We start from the raw sequence: 21,334 nt of genomic DNA, 5'->3' as shown, positions 1-21,334 counted from the left end.
GAAAAATGAAGGGGGGCATATCGGAGGCAGAGACGAACCATGAGAGACTATGGACTCCAGGAAACAAACTGAGGGTTTCCGAGGGGAGGGGGGAGGGGGATGTGTTAGGCTGGTGAATTAAGGAGGGCACGTATTGCAATGAGCACTGGGTGTTATACGCAAACAATGAACCATGGAACACTACATCAAAAACTAATGATGTACTGTATGGTGACTAACATGACATAATAAAAAAATGAAAAAAAAATATTTTAAAGATGTAAGCCCTTGAAAAATACCACAGGGATTTTCTATAAAGATTTCTTCCAAATCCTGACATTTCTCTTCCCTTATTCCATTCATCAAGGTAGGTCACATATAGGGGAAAACAAGCAATTGTCCATGCACTTATGACACAAAGGGAATATCTGAACCATTCTTGAGAAACTTGGTGGGTTATTAATTAATGTACTTGTGTTTCTATACTGTGCAGGCCCACCAATTAGAATGATTTACAGAGTGACTTAGGTAGACACAATTATCCTGGCTTTTCATTCAAAAGCTATTGCTACTATTATTTACTACAAAAAACAAACCTATCCATGCAGTTATAAAAGAGCATTCACAGCCACAGGTGTACTGTGTTCCTCTTATCCCTTTTTATCAGTCCTACCACTCAAACAAGTGCTAAGTGAATTACAACATTCAAAAGAAAACCCACCTTTTATTGCAAACACCATAGATGAGTATGACGTGAAAGTCATATTGTGCTAACTGGTACGTGCATTCTTTCTCCAAATCCTATAAGGCTCCTAAAGCTATGGCCATTTGAACAGAAATTATCAACATTGGCTTGCAAGTTTCTCTAGTTGATGAGACTCAGACATACATCTGAGCCACTGGAAGACTAACAAATAACACCCTTGATGAGCTAAAGTTAAACTAAAAGCAGGCAAACTAAAACTGAGGGGCTCAATGCCTTACCTCTTAAACTTAAATTATGATTTGGATTCCCAGACCATAAACAGGTGATAATGTGGAAGCAAAGTGATAATGGTGCCAGGTTTTTCTCAGTCAGAAGGTCAAGGAGGCACAAAATAAGACTCTTTTAGGTTTGGGGCGCCTGGGTGGCACAGCGGTTAAGCATCTGCCTTCGGCTCAGGGCGTGATGCCGGCGTTATGGGATCGAGCCCCACATCAGGCTCCTCCGCTGGTAGCCTGCTTCTTCCTCTCCCACTCCCCCTGCGTGTTCCCTCTCTCGCTGGCTGTCTCTATCTCTGTCGAATAAATAAATAAAATCTTTAAAAAAAAAAAAAAGACTCTTTTAGGTTTGTTAGATCAAAATTCCTACTACTGGATCCAATTCAATCAGCTTATTGGAGAGCATATCAGGGAATCCTGACCCTATCTTTTACCATTCTCTAAACAACTGAAGGCCTAGAACATTCACCCTTTGGTTTCATCATTTAGTGGATAGAAAAATATTTCATGACCCCAATAAAACTGACATAATGTTTCAAACCAGTCAGAAACATGTTGGGGTTTGAAAAGGTATTTTGCTTCTGCAGAGTTGAAGCTGTTAAGGAATATATTAGTTGGCAAGATAAAGCAACTCTTAAAATGATTTTATTTTTACAATTTTACACTTTGTTCAAATTTTCAAAAGTGTCATAAAGCCCACAATTTTATTTTCAAAACACAAAGAAAAAAATGTAGCATGACAAATGCAATGAAGAATAAAAATATAAATGAAAAAAAATTAAAATGTAAATATAAATATTTTTCCCAGAAATCTACGTGGAATAATCAAATCGCTATTATTATTTACATTTCTATCTCACTGTTTCTATGAGAAGCTCAGTTTTTTCTTCGTTCCTGCACAGTATCAGAAATAAATCCTATTAAACCCTTCCAATACTCAAACATCTCATCCCAAGAGTTTATATGTATCTTTTCTTGACAACATGTTTCTATTGTAAAAGAAGCCAATATTAAACCTAAAGGGAAAAGTACATTAACTGAAATGAAAAGTACTTCAGTGGGCTTAACAAAAGCCACAGGTGGCAGAAGTCAGTGACCTTGAGACAAATCAACAGAAACTGTACAATTTAAGAGAAAGAAAAAAATTAGTAGAGTCTCACCAATCTTTGGAACAGCATCTGAAGTCTAACACAGATGTAACTGGAGTCTCAGATGAAAAAAAGGAGTCAGTAATGGGATGGAAAAATATTTGAAGATATAATATGTAAATATTTTTCAAATTTGGTGAAAACCATGAACTTAATTCTATTAGAACCTCACTCAACCTCTACAAATATAAAGAAAAATACATCTAGGCACATCATAGTCAAACTGCTCAAATTCAAAGTTGACTAGAAAACAGAAAAAGTGACAAATACCAAAGAAGGGTCCAATAATATGAAGAACTGCTGACTTCATACCAAATGGAGGTCAGCAGACAATGAAATAACCTAAAATGCTAAAAGAAAAAAAAAGCAACAAAAACTTTTATATGCAGCAAAACTATCATTCAAAAATATAAGCGAAATAAAAAACACAAGCAGATAAACAAAAAACTGAGGGTATTTGTTGCCAGCGGATCTGTACCACAGGAAATGCTAAAAGAAGTTGTTCAGGCTGAAAGAAAAGGACATTGGACAGAAACTCAAATTTACAGAAAGAGCACCAGAAATGGCAGATAGGTGATGGGCAAACATAAAAATGGATACATAATGTTTTTCTTTTCTTCTATTAAAAAAATACCTATGATTGTTTAAAGCTAAAATTATAGAACTGTATTGAGCACTTATAGCAAAGGCAGATGTAATATATATGATGACAATTTCACAAAGGATGAGGTAAATGAAATCATTATTGAAAAGTCACTGTACCTTATGTGAAGTAACACAATGTTACGTAGAATAAATAACAAGTTGAAGACACATAATATAATCCTTAGAATAAACACCAAAGAAAAAAGCAAACATGTATAATTAAAAAGTCAACACAGGAAATAAAATGAAATAGGTAATTAAGCAAAATAAGAAAAGAAGAAACAGAGAAACAGAAGTACAGATAGAATAAAAAAAACAAATAGTGAAAAGATAACTTTAAATCCAACCGCATCAAATAACTGCAAAACATGAAAGCAGACAAAAAAATTCAATTAAAAGGCAGAGATTTTCCAGACTGGCTAAAAATGTAAGGCCCAACTCTATTCTGACCACACGATTCATACTTTAAATATAAAGACACATACACATAGAAATTAAAAGTGAAAGTATGAATATATATATATATATGCATGTATGTATATATATACGTATATGTGTGTTTATATATATACATGCGTGTGTGTGTGTATATATACGTGTGTGTGTGTATATACGTGTGTGTGTGTGTGTATATATATATATATATATAACACTACTAAGAAAGCAAGAGTATATTAGTATCAGATTAAATACAAGTTAAGACAAGGAACATTGCCAGAGATAGAAAGGAACATTTCACAGTAACAAAAAGGAAAAATTTCTGGAAGACACAATTACAATTGTGTACATATCTCAAAAGAGAAGTTCAAAAAATATGAAGTACAAACTGATAGAACTAAAAGGAGAAATAGATAAATTAATAATCATAATTGGAGATTTTTTTCTCAGTAATTGATAAAGTAGACCAAAAATCAATAAGGATATGTATGATCTTAACAACACCATACAACACCATGACTTAACTGACATTCCTCAATGACTGTGTCTCACATGCCACATGTGCAGTGCACTTGGAGTGTTCATGAAATTAGACCACATGCTGGCATAAAAACAAGTCCAAAAATTTCAAAAGATTAAAATCTTAAATAATACATTCTCTGGTAGCAAAAGAAGTTACTTAGACATCAATATCAATAAAATATCTGGAAAATGAGCAGATATTTGGGAAGTAACAACATACTTCTAAACCCAAGGATTAAGGAAAACGTCACAAAAAAAGGAGCACAGAGTTTGAAATAAAATACAATGCAAATACTGCACTCAGAAATTTGTAAGCATCAGCTAAAGTAGTACTTAGAGGGAGATTTATTATTTTAATTGGTTATGTTTATTAGAAAAAAAGAAATATTTAAACTCAGTGATCTAAATTTCTACTCTAAGGAGAATGATAAAAAAAGGTCCTACTAAAGTATAAGTAACACAGTTATTTTTTAAAAGCATAAATCAATAAAATACAAAATAAGCAACAAAAAAGTTAACAAAGGCAAAAGTTGGTTATTTGAAGATATTAATGGCATTGATAAACATCTAATAAAATAGTAAGAGAGAGAGAAGGAATTCAAATTGTCAATAACAGGAATGAAAGAGAAAAATTAAATAGTACTAAAAAATATTTTGAATAACTTTGTTAGTAAATTTGAAAAATTAGGTAAAAAAATATAACTTAACAAAACTGACCCAAGATGAAATAGAAAATTGATATGTACATAATTAGTTTTCTACTGCTGCTATAATGGATATTTAAAACAAAACCCAGTAACTATATGGGTCAAAAGTCTGGACACAGTGTGACTCAGCTGAGTACTCTTCACTCTGCTCAGGCCTTACAAAGCCAAAATCAATGTTCATTCTTACCTGGAGGCTTGGACATTTTGACATTTTGACTTCACCTTCAAGCCAACAAGCCTCAATGCTTCAAATCTCTGACTTTCCCTTCTTCCACATCTCTCTGACTGTAGCCACACAAAGTTCTCCACTCTTAACAACTCATGTGATTAGACTGCACCCACTGATAATCCAAATTAACTTCCCTATTTTAAAATGCATAACATTCACTATATCTGCAAAGTCCCTTTTGTTATGTAATATAATTTATTCTATGGATTGTTCTAGGGATTAGGCCATAGTTAGACTTGGAGGAGGGACGGTGGCTATTCTTCCTGCCACAGTATACTAAAGGGAGATAAATTATAGATGATAGATTGATCAATGGATAGATAGATAGATAGACAGATAGACAGAATAAATAGCTGAATGATAGAGATATTTGTACATATTTTGATAGCTGAAGTTGTTCAATTTTTTTTTCCACAAAGAAAACTCCAGGTTCCAATGGCTTCATTTATGAACTCTATCAAATACTTTATGAACCCAAATATACCTATCTTAGATACTATAATCATTTGGAAAACAGTGGTGAAAAGAACACTTCTCAGTTTGTTTTAAAAGGCCTGCATAACTCCAATATTGCAACATAAAAACATTACAAGAAAATCATACACCAATATCCATCATGAATTTAAATGCAAAAATAATCGAAGAAATATAATCAAACCGAATCCAGAGATACATAGAAAAAACAATACATCATAGTTAACTGGGGTTTATCTAAGGAATGCCAGATTAACTAAAAAATCAATCAATATAATCCAACAAAATACAGGAGACTCATTATGCGATCACCACAACAGATGCAAGAAAAATATTTGACAAAATTAAACATTCATTTAATGTTAAAAACAAATACTCTCAGCAAATTAAGAATCAAAAGAAATTTTCTCAATATAGTAAGGGTATCATACCAATAACAACAGCAGCAACAACAACAAAACAACCACAGCTAAGTTCATATGAAATGGTGAAAGATGTAAGGCTTTCCCCCTAAGACTGAGAACAAAATGAGGCTATCTACTCATTTCTACTCAACATTGTACTGGATGCCCTACCCTGTGGAATAAGATAGAGGGAAAAAAAAAAGAGGTCATTGGAAAGGAAGAAGTAAACTGCCTTTATTTGCAGATATTACTGTTCCTGTAGAAATTCTTAAGCAATCTAAAAAAAAAAAAACCACTATAAATAAATAAATGTAGCAAGGTCTTAGGACATAGTCAAGACAAACAAATTGAAGTAAGTGTGGAGTCCATATATATATATATAGAGAGAGAGAGAGAGCCCACCTATTATGAATAACCTAGATTTCAACAAAATTAAAAAATCTTCATCAAAAGACACTATTAAGAGTATGAGTATTCAAGCTACAGACTGGCAGAAAATGTTTTTTAAATATAATATATATTAATATATATTAACAAATTAAATATATGTAATGTTTGTATATATCTAATAAAGGACTAGTTTCAAATTTATATTAAAGTCTATAAGTAAACAATAAAACAACCTTCCATAAAGAACAAATGGCTAAAGAAAACTTTAATAAAGGAATATAAAAATGACCAGTAAATAGATGAAAATGTGCCAAAATCACTGGTCATCAGGAAAATGCAAATTCAAATCACAATGAGATGCCATAAAACACCCATTAAAGTGGCCAAAATTAAAACGACAACCAACACCAAATGTTGTTGAGGATTGTAAAGCTACTGGAAGGCTCATACATTGCTGATAAGAATATTAAATGGTACTACCATTTGACTTTCTTATAGAGTTAAGCATAACACTCACCCTTTATCCCAACAATTCTACTTCTAGGTATTTATCCAAAAGAAATGAAAGCATATTACAAAAGACCAATATGATAATGTTTATAGCCTTAACCATAACAGTCCCAAACTGTAAATTACCTCAAAATCCACCAACAGAATAATGGATTTTACAAGTATGGAAGTATGGTAGCTTGATAGAAAATTATAATATGCATCAATAAAATGGAATGATTATTGATACATGCGACAACATAGATTAATCCCATACACATTATACTAAGCAAAATAAGAAAGACTCAGGAGTAGATAATGTATGTTCTACTATATGTTCTCATTGTATGTTTCACAGAACTATAAGAAGTTCTAGAATAAATCAAGCTGCTTTATGATTTAAACAAAAGTCAAGACTTTAAGTCAGGGGATTAACTAGAAAAAAAATATGAATGAAAGAACTTCTGGGGTTGGTTGGAAACATTCTGTGCCTTTGTAGTAGTGTGTGTTACACAGGAATATCCATTTATCAAAAATCATCAAATTGTTCACTTAAGATTTATGCATTTCAAAGTATATAAATATCTAAAAAATGTAAATAAATGAAAAATGTTAAAATCTACCTAATTCCAAGTAAATCTAAAAGCTTTCATCTTCACAGGTCATGGTTACCTACTAAGATTGTTCTTCTTAGACCCTCTGAACCCAATTAAGGAATGAAAAAAAGGAGAAAATGGTTGGATAATCTTTTACCTATAAAACATTTTTGAGGTGGCACAGCTGTTTATACTTAGGTTGAGTGTCCTTTGTGTATCAACAGTCCTAGGAAAACCCATTCCTTAGCATGAAAATGTATTTCTTTCTTGGAATCTGATGGTCAGGAAAGGAATTTTCAGTTCCAGTGTAAGCTTAGAATGGCAGGGAAAAACTGTGGTTATACCATGTAATAAATCCACAACTTCTTAGACTGAAAAAGTGGAAATGGAAAATGATTCTTACATCATAGAGGTTTTATTTTTACTACAGGTAATTCCCTTTTCTATACTCCACTTTCCTTTACAGAAGAAAGATGGATACTTCCAGAATTTGTTCAAATAAAGTCAGAAAGTCTTTGTTTCTCCAATGTTAACCAGAAGTTTTCTCTGGTTCTATAAGGGGTGAGGACTAAATGTTCATTTCTTACAAAGATAAAGGGATCATCACAAGGCTAGATTTGGTCAGGCAACAACAATAATGAAATGCAAGAATGCCAAGTACTTCCATAGCCGAATGAAACAGTGATATTTAGACTTTAATCCTTTGTAAGTTGTTTTTGTATGAAGTATGACTATATTTAATATCTATTATAGTTTTCACCTCAACTTCATCTTCAGCATACATCTATATTCTTTCTTCAGTCCTCCTCATTTTTAGCCAAACAACTTTTTTTTTTTTTTGCACTGTGCTTCATGCTTTGGGCAAATGTTTTTCTTTGATTTCCTAAATAGTCCAAAGGCTGTACATTTATGGGATGACCCATAAAGCTTGAAGACAACAACACTAAAGACCAGCATTTAGTGAGAGACAATGGATCCCACTTTGGTCCTGCAAGAGAATAAGTAAATCTACAAGAAATTGAAATTCCAGAGACAGAAAGCAAACAATTTTTTTTTAAAACATTGGCCCTTCTTAAATATTTGGTTTAGTTTACACAAGTTTATTTTATAAATAGGACAATTTTTCTTTCTTCTGAACCATATGAATGAATCAAACTATATCAATAGTGCCCTTATTCTTTACATCACCTCTGTGCGTCTTCTTGAGGAACCCACTAACAGAAGAAAGAACATGGACTTTCTAGACAGAAATCTGGCAGATTTTGATTTTGTCATGTTGGAAAAGTTATTTAATCTTAATAAGCTCCAGTACCTTGCCTGTAATTAGGGTAATGGTGATCTCTAGTATTTTTTTGTTTTTTACACACACACACAGTCTCTCTCTCTCTCTCTCTCTCTCTCACACACACACACACACACACACACACACAATGAGATCTGAATGCAAGGAATGGTGCTTGGCACAGACAAAGCACAAGATAAACTAGAATTCGTTCATTCTGGCTCTTGAATCAAATGACTATTTGTTCATCAGAGTTTTGCCCTCAAGTCATGAACACTGCTATTCCCCATTTCATTTGGCCCTCAGGATTTATGGACTCACTGAATGAGAAAACACAAAATGACCATCTCCTGCATTAAAATTCTAACCCATTATTTGGAACACTTACCAAATGCTATTCCTGGTTATTTAGTCACAAAGGAAATACAGACATCAAAGACTATCATTATGTATTATTTTAATAGTCACTATAAAAAAAACAATTATTATCCCTCATTTTGCTTCAATTCAGAGAGAAATATTCTTCAGAAAATATTCATATGTCAAAGACAACTACCTTGAACAGACCACTAAGCTATTTATATAGGCAGATCAAATGCTTTTTAAAAGACATTACATAATTTTTAAAGATTTCCTTGAATTAAGAAAATAAATAAATTAAGAAGTCAGCAATTAAAGAGCTTGTTTTGTTTCACATCAACAAATGAACTAAATATTTTTAAATGGGGAAAAGAATCTCTTAGGATAATTGAACTGTAAAATGAGGTTTGCTTGTGGCTCACTTTCAGAAACCTAAGTAAAAAATTGGGAGACACATATCTCAAATGATGATGTGGTTCGGATTTTAAATAGGAAAAAAAAAAAAGAAATGTTAGCTATTTATCTTGTGCATTTTCATGTATCAAAGTCACCTGGAATATGATTATACTCCAGAAGTGTGGTTCCTGAGACATTACTTGCCACTTAAAGAAAATATAAAGCATATTTATAGTTTTTATTCTTTCTATCATTATATTTATTTGAAACCCTGATCATAATATATTTGAAAATCTGATAGAGTCATCATAGCAACTATTTACTTGTTAAATGGTATCAGTGAATGTGTTTTAATTAAATATACCTCAGAAAATAGTCTTTGATTTCTTAAAATATACATATAATTCATTATAGAATTTGGACATTTAATTTTTAAATTTCAAAAATCTAACCCAATGAATAAAAACAATATAAATATAAAATAACTTTATTCACAAGTAAACTAATTTTATTACCTATTTTTATAATTCTTCATTGAAGTTCTGATTAAAATAGAGAATTATAGTGCCTACTAAATAGTTGATATGAAATAATTTAAATTCTTCCTAAGGCATTAATTTTATACAGTCTATAACATTTTAATGGCCTTGTGAACATCCTAAGCAACTCTTCTAAGAAAATAAAAATTCAGATGCAGCATAGGTTTTTTTTAGTAATTTATTTTGATAGACTTCAGTGCATATATGAGGTTGACTTTAAATACTAACAATCTACTTGTAAAGTCTACTGTCAATGTTTACTTATAATCAAATATGATTAATTTAGCCAGTTGGCTCCTGGCAGTACCCCCAGTAATGGAAAATTATCATAAGCCAATATATCTTGATTACAACAGCCTGTACCTTTATTGTCTGTCCAGATTCTTTTCACATCAGGTCTATAATGAAAAGCTAAGTCACAAACAGAGGTATTAGAAGATACACAATGGGGCCACTGTTTTCTAGAACAAATCAAATTTTCAATAACTCATAATGTAATTTGAAGGCTTTCATTATATAATCCCTCAACAAACAATTAAATTCTACAGATATTTTTCCCCATTTAACAGTGATGTTAAATGGGGAAAAATATCTGTATATCTTAATATACATAACCCATGAAATAAGTTAAAAGTAAATTGAAGCATATGTTTAGTCTTTGATTCGAGAAGAAAACAATTGGGAAACGTTTAAGCAAGAATTAAAGGCAAATATTTATATTGTTAGATTTGGCAGCAGAGGTGGGCTCTCAAGAGAGACAACATGTTCCAAATGGTGTATTCCATTCTCCTATCAGCCCCATTCATAAAGTGCCTCTCTATTACGCAACGGGATCACTCTGCTAGGTTAATGAACACAGGCTGATGTTTAGCAAAACTGGTTGTACATACAAAGGAGAAAGTACCACTCATTTTTACTTAAAAACAAAATCTGCCTAAACAACATGCTTAGGCAGAGGTATCTTTCCACTGAAGCCGAAGTAAGCAAACCTAACTGAATGGGGAATAGGAACGCACAACAAATGGGCACACCACTCAGGAGAGCTCAGAGGGGGGGTCTCCAAAATGCAGGAGTAGTAGTTTTGTGGACAGAGATTAAAGGCTGCCATACCTCTAGCATGTGTTTACTATTCTCCCCTGATACTACTAGGACTCTAATTGAAGACAAGGGACTTTGGGGGACCCTAACATTGTCTTAGCCTTTCTTAACGCGCTCTTAACCAAGTGGAATTCGCTCTATCCCGAGTCCAATAGTGACCTCGCAACCCCAGATCTGAAGTCCCTGCACTTGCACCAGGTTCACAAACCAGGCCACCCAGGAGGGAAGATCAATGGCAACACGAGACTGCATGTTTCCCGGACTTTTGTTTGCTCCGGCTTACATTTTAGACGGACATTCACACCCTTCTTGCGGACCCTGGGAAGATATTAAATACCCGTATCCCTCATCAAGACAGCCCAATCACAGCCCCGCAGAGCGTAGAGGAACCCAAGAGTGTCCCCAAGACCGAGTCAAAGCCTAGACCTTCCCTGAGGTCGAGCACAATTTGCGCTTGGAGCAAGGGAAAAAGCCATCTGTCTCAATTCCTTCTGAGGCCACACTTTCTGTATAGACCCACCTGCATGTGAGCTTCGTGTCTCATTGTTCTCAAAACGTCCTTTCTCTCTGGTTAAGACAGCGCTGGCCCGGGCGCTGGGTCAAGCATGCACCGCTCGCGCGCTCCACGTTCCACACTCTGCACTCTTGGGGTTCACTAACCGGCTCCAACATCAGCACCGGAGCTGTCCCCTCGGCGCCGCACACGCGTACTGGCCCGGAGTCCCGCGCGCTCCTGGGAGTTGTAGTCTTAACGCTGGGAGCTTTTCTCGCAAACCAGCGAGCCCTGAACTACATCTCCCGGCAAACAGGCACAAAACAGGCGGTCTCCTCCAGTCAGACTTGGCCGCGGAGCCTCCCTTCTCCTCCGTTGGAATCGCTCCTGGTTGTTACTGCTCGGAGCCCATTTCTTCGCGAGGTGCGGGAGAAAGTGACTCCAGTTGGTATCAACGGTGAATTTTTCTTTTCTACTCACAGCCTTCCGTGTCTAGATTGTGATTTTCTGGTTAGGAAACGCACTACCTTGTGCTAATTCCCAATACTAACGAAACCGGCGCCGCGTTCTGGGACTCTCCGCCCTACGCCTCCTTATCCCGAAACGGGAAAGTTTACGTATTTCCATAGGCAGCGTGGAGTGCTTTTTCAATTTCATTCAACAAACGCGGGGGAGAAAGATGATAAATAGCACACACATAAAAAAAAAAAGTAGTTCACTCACACAATTGCATTGACAAGGCGCGCGCGCACACACACATACATACATACACACACACACCCCAAAGTCCGTCAAAGCGACGTTTCGCGCAGAGCATGCAGAGGAACTCCCTTCTGCTCACCTTTCCGTACAGCTCCATTGCAACTCGAGATTCCGAAATTCTCAGTAACGCCTGCTGCTACAAATGAGGTTAGGGTCTTACGCAGGAAGCTGAGCTAAACGCACAACACAATAGAAGGGGTGGGGGTGGCGGCTGGCGGAGGGAGAAACGAGAGACGTGGAGCGTACAGCTGATTTAGATAGATGGTTTCTTTCCTCTGGAGGGAAAGCGTGGAGTCTTCAAGTAGCAGCTGCAGAGAAAGGGCTGAGAATCTCTTAGCAAGTGCCAGGGGCGCGATTGAGCTGGGTAGCCCCTCCCGAGGCCCTCCCCCAGGCACCTTCCACCGTCATTAGCGCGCACACACAGGCGCTGTTGGCCGCAGGCTGGAGAGCTGATAGGGCACTGGGTTATTTACCCAAAGCAAGTCACATAAAATGAACACATTCATCACCAGAGCCCAGAAACACCGTCACAGAATGAGATAGGAGACCTCTATTAAGTTACCCTGTTCTTTCTTTAACGCAATTATTCCTTACGTGACAAATGTACTCATCCCAGATTAGTTCAAAATGCTTTTGAAATCTAACCTCACTTTTGTTATACTTATTTTCCCCCTCATTTGACTCGTATGTGTGCTATCCGTGTTCTCTCTACCTATCTAGGGACAGCTCTCCCTTTAAGAATTAATCAGTCCAGTAATGATTCCTGACTTTTGCATGAGGGCGAAATGATTATTGTTGGAGGCAGAATGGAAAAAGAATCAACTTCATATTGGCTCAGAGGCATGGAAGTAATAACCTGAATCAGCTTGAAACTTCTTTGCATTACAGAAAGCAGTGGAACAGAGGTTCTGAAACTCAAATGTGCTTGAAAATCTCTTGGGGGAGGTAAAATTCACACTCTCAAGACATGCATAGGGATTCTGATTCACTATTTGTGATTAGAGTCCAGGAATTAGCATTTTAAACAAACACTTCAGCAACTCCCATGCAAATGGTCCTTTTCCATAGTTTGAGAATGATTACCTTAAAAGAATGTGTATGTAAGAAATATTCAAAAATTTCACAGATTGACTCAATAATGCAACAACAATGTGTTGGGAGCCTACTGTGTTCAAAATACCTCATTAATTTTAGGTTGTTTTCTGGTTTTTTTGTTTTTGTATTCTATTTTTCTTAAGAAATCTAAGATCTGTCTTCTAATTTTCTGATCATTGAGAGTAGAATGCTATATCACCTACGGAAACAACTTCTCAGAAAATACAATTAAAAATGTTCCACTCGTAGCTGATGTGATGGTTAGAGCAATTTCATTTAAATTAACTAATAACAAATAAAAGATGAAGTGAACCTAGTATCACTACGTTTCATGGTAGCACTTACTAGGAGTAAGACTTCTGTACCTGTTTTTAAAAAGATCTATGTAAAGGTGCATCTCTTTATATTTTTTCCCAAGAGAAGTGCCAAAAAATAATAATAATACTGACAATTAAATATATATACTTACTTGGAACTTAATAAAAATCTGTACAGCTACTTTCTTCAGAAGAATTTCCTGTAATTTTTATACTATCATTACTTTCTAAAATTTTCAGAATTCAAAGAATCTGTTATCATAGAACATATTTAAATGTTTCAAATGATGATGTTGTAGATTTACTATTCTTTGAGAAGTTCTTGCCTTCTTAACATTTTCTAGCAATGAAATACCTTTTCAGTTTCCTATTATGTCTTTTATTTGTGGAAGAACCCATGAAAATTGAGTTGTGAAAAAAACTAGAGTTCCAAAAGGTTTTGGGAAACTTAATTCTGTCCTCTTTCTCATCCCTCAGTTGGCTGTATCTATGTGGGTAGAGGGAATTAAAAAAAAAAAAAAAAAAAAACTAGCCAGGGATGAACTAAACAAACAAAAGTGGACTGGACCTGATTTTCTCCCTAAAGTCAGAGCAAGAGCACTTCAGCTTTGCTTGGAATCAGGCCACCATCTATGAGTTTCATTCTCAAGGTCACCAGATGGCTGCTGAAGCTCCAGCTCTCATATCCATATTGTAATCAGCAAGAAGGAAGGATGACAGGCATTCCCCCATTCCTTTAAATACACCAGGGCTCTTATATTACAGTGCCTAGAAAGAATTTAATCTTATGATCATACCTAATTGCAAGGCAAAGGCTGAGAAATGTAGCCCCCATTCTGGGTGAACATATGCCCAGCTGAAAATCAGGAATTTCATCACAAAAGAAGGGTAGACCAGGTATATATCAGATATATATATCAGATAGCTGATAGTGTTTACCACAGAGCATCAGGGGACTATAAAGTTTGCTGCTTTTTCCCCTTTGCCATTTTACTGAAATATAAATGTCTCATTATTTAAAAACTTAACAATTCCCAGGGATCTCTGTAATTTAACAAGAATCAAACCCTTACAACCAAAGGATTACCTAAAAGTTAGAATATTCTCACTTTTTTTTTTTTTAAGATTTTCTTTTATTTATTTGAGAGAGAGAGAGGGAGCAGGATCAGGGGGAAAGGGCAGAGGGAGAAGGAGAGGGAGAAGCAGACATGGGGCTCAATCCCAGGACCCTGAACTCAAGGCAGATGCTTAACTGACTGAGCCACCCAGGCGCCCCCAGAATATTCTGGCTTTTATTGAGAAAAGAGGGAAGCCTTCTTCATTTACATATGAATCTGGGATGAGGGGTTGATATTAAAAAGATTTTAAAAGGCAGAATATAGTTAATAGAAGCTAAAAGGGCCACCAGTGAATGTCAGGGAGTATGTAACATAAGCACCCCATACTGGAATATAGAGCAGGCTCAAAGGCCCTGAGGCCGAAAGAAGGCGACATGCCCAGAGTCACATGGATCATTAGAGGAATAGGCTGGAATGAGAACTCTTAAATCTCTGTCTCTGAGTTCAGCTTTTTTTTGTTGTTGTTGTTCCAAAACACTATTCATTATTGATTGGATTTTTACTACCCTGCTTTTATTTAATATCTACCAGTATTCATTCTGTTGTTTGCATTTATCTAGTTTATCTATCATTCACTTTGTTATCAATCCATGTCTGTGTCAGATCTATTAAATGGTAAAATTCCATCAAGTAGGGTCAAATTGTGATAATCTGAAATAGTGTGGGATAGTGTGTGTGTTGGGGGTGAGGGTGGGAGGTTAGGGGAGCAAGCTGGAAGAGCATGCTGTTGACAGCCAGCCAGACTACCCGTGACTCCTAGCATGCCACCAGGAGCTGGGTGCCTAGAGTTACCTGCTCATAACTCTAAGCTAAGCTTACATCTCATAGCCAAGGCCAGCAAAGAAGAATGAGGTTCATAACAAACATCTATGTCCTGAACCTCCATAGCATTTAAAAACTGATAGACTCGTACACAAAGGGATCTTATTTATTATTATTAATTTAGCTCAATTTGCCCATTTTACAGTTAAGAAATTAGGTCCCAGAAAGCTGAAATGACCTACCTAATCCCAAAGGTCATGCAGTGTTATTGAAGGGCTCTGACTAATATTGGAAAAAAGACTATTCTGAAAGTATGTTGCAATTTATTAATATAGTCCATTTTTATGTGTATCAATAATTTCCACTGAGTTATTTTTAAGCTTACATATTATAATTTAAAATGGAGAGTTAAAAAAGGATAACACACCATCCTCATCCTCATGGAGGCTCCGAACTTATTCAGGAGACCAAATATGTAAGAGGTAACAGATAACCAGACATCATGTCAGAGATAACACACAACAGTGCCTGATTAGCTGCCTGCCCACTCTCATCATTAGTAACTGCTTTAAAGACGTATAGGAGAGAGTAATCAGTTCACAGATCTTTTATGGGGACGTAAAGTATGCCTCTGGATAAGAGTTTGTCTAAATGTAAATGTAGAATGAGAGATATAATCTGGGAGCCCTTCAAAGTAATTTAAAGATTACCAAGTTCTTTCTGAATTGGCAGATAAAGAAATCAAGGATCAAAAATGGGTAAAGACTCACCTAACATCACCCTTATTAATAACAGAGCCAGGACTAATATACAATTCACATGACATCAAGACCAGAGCTCTTTGTAAATATAAATATTTCAACAATCATTACTCCAGAACTGGAACACTTATTTGTTGTCTCATAACTTGACCAAATTTTAGCTCAAACATCATGATGTTACCAACATTAACTGAGAAGTCAGAAACTTCCTCCAGAAAGAAGATCTGATAGTTCTGTCCTCTATGCTGGTTGAGAAACAGGGTATAAAATCTAAGGAGAGTTGAAGTATAATATGACCTTCAAACAGGGGCATGTACAGCATTTTAAATTTTAGTATTTTTAAAATGTGACATGATAATTAAGCTTCAGAACCTAAGCTTTACTGTTTTTCTAACTAAAATTAAATTTGACCCAAGTCCACACACATTAAGATGGTTACAAGTTCAGTATCAAATGATTTGACAAGAATGGGGGGAGGGTTTCTGCTTCCTTCTTCGTTGGATTGCACAAGAACCCTGGAGGATAGACAGGACAGTAAAATGGTACATGCCAGATGTCTTTGACAGTCACTGATGTGCTCTTTCTCAGGTTAACATGGCCCCTGTGCAGGCAAGTCACATCATTTTCCTCATGCCAACCTAAGCCACAGAGATCCTGGTAGAAGTCCCAAGGTCATAAGCACATAATGTATCAGTTTGCTTTGCTGTGTAACAACCATCTTCTAAATTTAGGGATTTAAACAACAATCATTCTCAGTTCATGATTCTGTGGGTTGACAACTGGGACTGGGCTTTGTTGAAAAGCTCTCTCTGTCTCAGTTGGATTCATGCATACTTCTGCAGCTAGCTACCAGTCACCAAAAGCCTTTGTTTCTTGGCATTATTTGGGTTTTGGATGGGGAATGGGGGAAAGACTAGGCCATGTGTCTTTCATCGTCTAGTAGGCTATCTTCAATCTGTATGCATGGCAGCTTTTCAGGGGTCTAAGAGATAGAGCAGGAACATACTATGTCTCTTGAGGCCTAGATCCAGAACCAACCTAGCATCCCTTCTGCTGTATTATATTGGCCAGAAGAAGTAACAATTTAGCTCAGATTCAAGAAGTGGAGAAATGAACTCTACTTCTTGATGACAGGAGCTGCAAAGTCACATTTTAAAAAGACTCAGATACACAAAGCCATGGAACATGTAGCCTTTGCTACAACCTACAATACATAGGCCAACACTGCATTGGGCTCTACCAGTTCAAAGGCTCTGCATTCCAATAAGCCCCTTTCTCTGCTGCTCTTGACATAGAACTCCTACTACCTTCCCAACCTAAGGGATTTATCAACCTCATAGGACCTCTCTTCAACCCTCAATCACAGTACTTCTGTCGATTAGTTTTCTCTTTAAGAAATCCACTTTGTTTACACAGATCTAAGCCTTTAATATCAAAGATGTGTCTAGAAAATTCCTCCTGGTGCAACCAAAACAGATGATTACTTCTTCTCTGTTAACTAGCCCCAGAGGGTAAGGAAGTTAGGAATTCCTGAGAACTCACAGGCCTTGTCACCCCTAGTGCAAGGAAATAACACCTTTCATTCTTCTATGATCACGTTATGGACAAAAAGGGGATTCAGGCATTTCTCAACAGCTCTTCTGTCACATTTAATTCTCAGTTAGTCTCCCTGATACAAAATTTATAGGAAACTTGAGCTGGAAAGATTATCAATCATCTTTAAAACAAATATTTGTGAGCAATATTTTGGCCATGAAGGTGTTATCATGTCAAATAAGGATTTTTCTTCTATCTGATCCTTTAGCTCTTTCATAGTCTGAGTATGGGTTTCTGAAAGGAGGAATATTATATCATTCTTAAGCACATATTAACTCTGAGTGAAACAATTATAGTTGAAATACAACTTTATATTGCTGTGACTTTTTGAAAGATGCATTTTCTTGATTTTATCTGCTAATAACCCTGATGTAAACAAAAGTTTTCCTGCATAGTAATAAAGATCTCATTAAGCACTGATTGCATGCTAGCATAAATTAGTAGCATGTCTTTAAGAAGGCCAGAGTGCACCTCAGGAAGGAGAAGGAAGGTGAGGGAGCCGTACTTACCCAAGAAGTACTTTATACTACAGGCTCTTCTAGACATTTCACATGGTTGAACTTAATGTTTACATTAGTAAGATACAAATATGACTGTTGTCTATATCAACAGGAAAAGATGGCACAAACATGAGTCATTTGTAGAAAATTTAATAAAGGAGTTTTATGCAGAACTGTGGGCAAAGTTAGTGGAAACCACTAAGGGAAAATAGAATACCCTGGGGCTAGAATCAACAGGGAACCAGAGAGAAGTTACAGCCAGGTGGCCATGGCCCAGGAAGAGGGTATTCACTGGAACTATAGGAGAAACTGCTTTTAAAGATGGAGCCTGCAGTGGAAAAAAATAACCAGCCCTCCTACCCTCTGCCTCCTGCTAGCTCCCCATTGGCTGAACCCAATCAGAAGCCAAAGCTATGGAGCCTATTAACGCAGTCCATGTACTCAGCCTCCTAAGACACAGTAGGATAGAGAAGGTGGAGTAGGGCAGAGAAGGAGGGCAAATAGGGGGTATCCATGCATCATCCTATTTTAAAGATGAACAAATTGAGAATCAAAGGAAATACTAACTTCTGCAGGTCACAAAAAAACTCGGATCTTTCTAGTTCTTTTTGCATTTTACATGCTAACTACCCTACTGAGCTTGGTAGAGAGAAAAACTATTTATATTTTTCATTATAAGGAGCATTTCCCAAAATTCCAATTCTATTTCCCTCTTTGAACTTGCATATTCTTTGTTTTTTTTTTTAAGATTTTATTTATTTATTTGACGGAGAGAGACAGCGAGAGAGAGAACACAGGCAGGGGAAGTGGGAGAGAGAGAAGCAGGCTCCCCACTGAGCAGGGAACCCAACATGGGGCTCGATTCCAGGACCCTGGGATCATGACCTGAGCCGAAGGCAGACACTTAACAACTAAGCCACCCAGACACCCCTGAACTTGCATATTCTAACATCCCCAGGATGACACAGTGAGAGATGGTTACGTGTATCATCACATTTCAACTGGACCCTTGAGGAATCTCTATATACCATCTCTCTTTCATCTCCTTTGAATATGATTCCTAATAAGAACAATTCCACTACAGAGTGCTTTAATTACTCAAATCAACAAATGTTTATTGATTGCTTAATATGCACCACGGTTGTTTTCAGCACTATAGAGGACAAAACAGGCATATATGACATGGACTGTACGTTTTAGCACTCATAATCTTGTCGAGTTTTTTGTTTTATTTGTTCATTTTTTTTAAAGATTTTATTTATTTATTTGAGAGGGAGAGAGAGAGAACGCAAGCAAGAGGAGCAGCAGAGGGAGAGGGAGAAGCAGGCTCCCCACCGAGCAGGGAGCCCCGTATGGGGCTCAATCCCAGGACCCTGGGATCATGACCTGAGCCAAAGGCAGACGCTCAACTGACTGAGCCACCCAAGTGCCTCTTTCATTTGTTTTTAGAGGCAATATATGCTCCAGGAGACCAGGGGTTCTGTTTGACCTAGATGAATGTCTCACATATAGTAGGTGTTTAACAAAATTTGATGAATTAGTGAATAAAAAGAAATAAAATAGTGGAAATCAAACATAAGGAAGCTCATAAAGATGTGTCATGAATAGTAAGGGGTTAGGAGGCTCAGGAAGGATAAAGATCAGGGAAGATTACAAAGAGTGAGGAAGCTTTGTTGAAAATGGAGATGTTCGGGGGATCTTGGAAAGATGAATGGGGTTTCATACATAAGAATGAAAAAGACATTTTGGTATTTTACAGGGGGACTTTGGGCACTTGAAGGAGGAAATTGTTCAGGGGACTAGATTTTTCCTACAGAAAGTAAGGGCAAACAGGATCAAGGGAGAAGTTTGCTGTGGAGGAACCCGGTATACCCCTTCTGATGTCTTAATGGATTCCCCTTCCACTCTGGAGCACCTCCTTTTCTCAACAATGTCTGCTGTTTTAGGTTGAATGATATTCAGGAAAACGTGCTTGTCTAGCCTTCTTTCTTAGCATAAGACTTTGTTTAGTGACTTCTAGCACTAAACTAAGAATTTGTTTAAGATCTCAGCTTAGCTATCCCTGCCTCTGGGAAGTTTTCCTCGAAACTTCCAGGTTCCAAGTTTATTCCTCCCTGAGTTCCTATCATGTTCAGAGTTTCTGCCATCACAGCAGTTACTGGAGTATATTAAGGTGGCTTGTAGTATGGTTTCCTTCTGCACAGTTAGTGGCAAGAGGCCTGGGACTGTCTCCCTGTTGCCATACAATGTGTGAATGACTATGTCACCAATAAGCCACAGGGAGGATTTTAAGCTATTTTATGAACATGATTAGACTTATCTTTTCTCAAATGCTATATTTCAAGCTGAAAAAGGTGGGGTTTTTTGGTGACAGGATTTTTGTAACCCTGAAAATCACATTGTAGATGTAGCTAGGAGTAGGACTAATGTGGTTTGGGACATAGGGTGTCCAACCTTGGACCTTGGTTTGCCCAGGACTAAGGGCTTCTTGGGGTGTGGGATTCTTGGTGCTGAATCCTCAAAAATCCCAGGCAAAGTGGAGTGGGTTGGCCCCACTCTACTGGGAAATGCTTCTACTCTGCATTATGCTACGCCTGTAAACCCAAGCAAAGGTTGTGTTAGTGCTATAAAAAATGTAATTTCTGACCTCGCTTTTTCATCCCTGGACAAATGGAACATTATGTCTCAGTAGAAAAGCATTCACCCTGTGAACAGTAGCCAGTCAAAGCTGAGAATTCTTAGGTTCTGTCAATTCATGTTGCTTTTAGCATGCCACAATAATTGTTTCTCTCAAAGTCACCTGTTAGGCCTCATGATATAACTGTACAAACTTTCAAGCAGGGAGTTTGCCCTTCAGGTGTTTCATCATAGATGGATTCTTAAGAAGCGTTTTCGTGGTGGTTGTTCTTAATTCCCAGAAGCTACTTCAGGGAGAAATTACCTCCATCCCTCAGAGGAGATACTCGGTTGGAACATAACATTCATACCCAGGCACTTCAGCACTATTTGAATTGAGCCCAAGGGAACTGAATTTCAGTTCAATTTACTCCATTATTTCTTTACTGGGTTCCTTGGTTTTCCTGTAAAAAAAAGGGGGGGGCTGGTAGGTGATAGAACAAAGACAAAAATCGTACAAGATTTTGAAGAATTGATTTTCTTATTCAGGAAATGAGTTGGATGGAATACATAGTGTCGGGAGTACTCTCCAGTCTAACACTCAGAGCCAGGAGAATGGCAGCTACTGAGCTCTTTC

At 36.7% G+C, this 21,334-nt stretch overlaps 1 protein-coding gene across 1 annotated transcript in view; it reads right to left on the bottom strand.

Annotated features, from left to right (window-relative positions):
- The window catches only part of RAB3C (RAB3C, member RAS oncogene family), a 289,724-nt gene extending 277,184 nt beyond the window's left edge, over window positions 1-12,540 (bottom strand). Inside the window, exon 1 of the mRNA XM_019798663.2 lies at window positions 12,012-12,540. Coding sequence (XP_019654222.1) covers window positions 12,012-12,029 — 18 coding nt within the window. The 5' untranslated portion in view covers window positions 12,030-12,540. The remainder of the gene's footprint in view (window positions 1-12,011) is intronic.
- Window positions 12,541-21,334: the final 8,794 nt, after the last annotated feature.

This window comes from Ailuropoda melanoleuca, chromosome 3 (genome assembly GCF_002007445.2).
Source record: "Ailuropoda melanoleuca isolate Jingjing chromosome 3, ASM200744v2, whole genome shotgun sequence".
In the NCBI taxonomy this organism is placed as follows: domain Eukaryota; kingdom Metazoa; phylum Chordata; class Mammalia; order Carnivora; family Ursidae; genus Ailuropoda; species Ailuropoda melanoleuca.
Note: the sequence above shows the minus strand (reverse complement) of the source record. Positions and strands in the feature narration are given on the sequence as shown.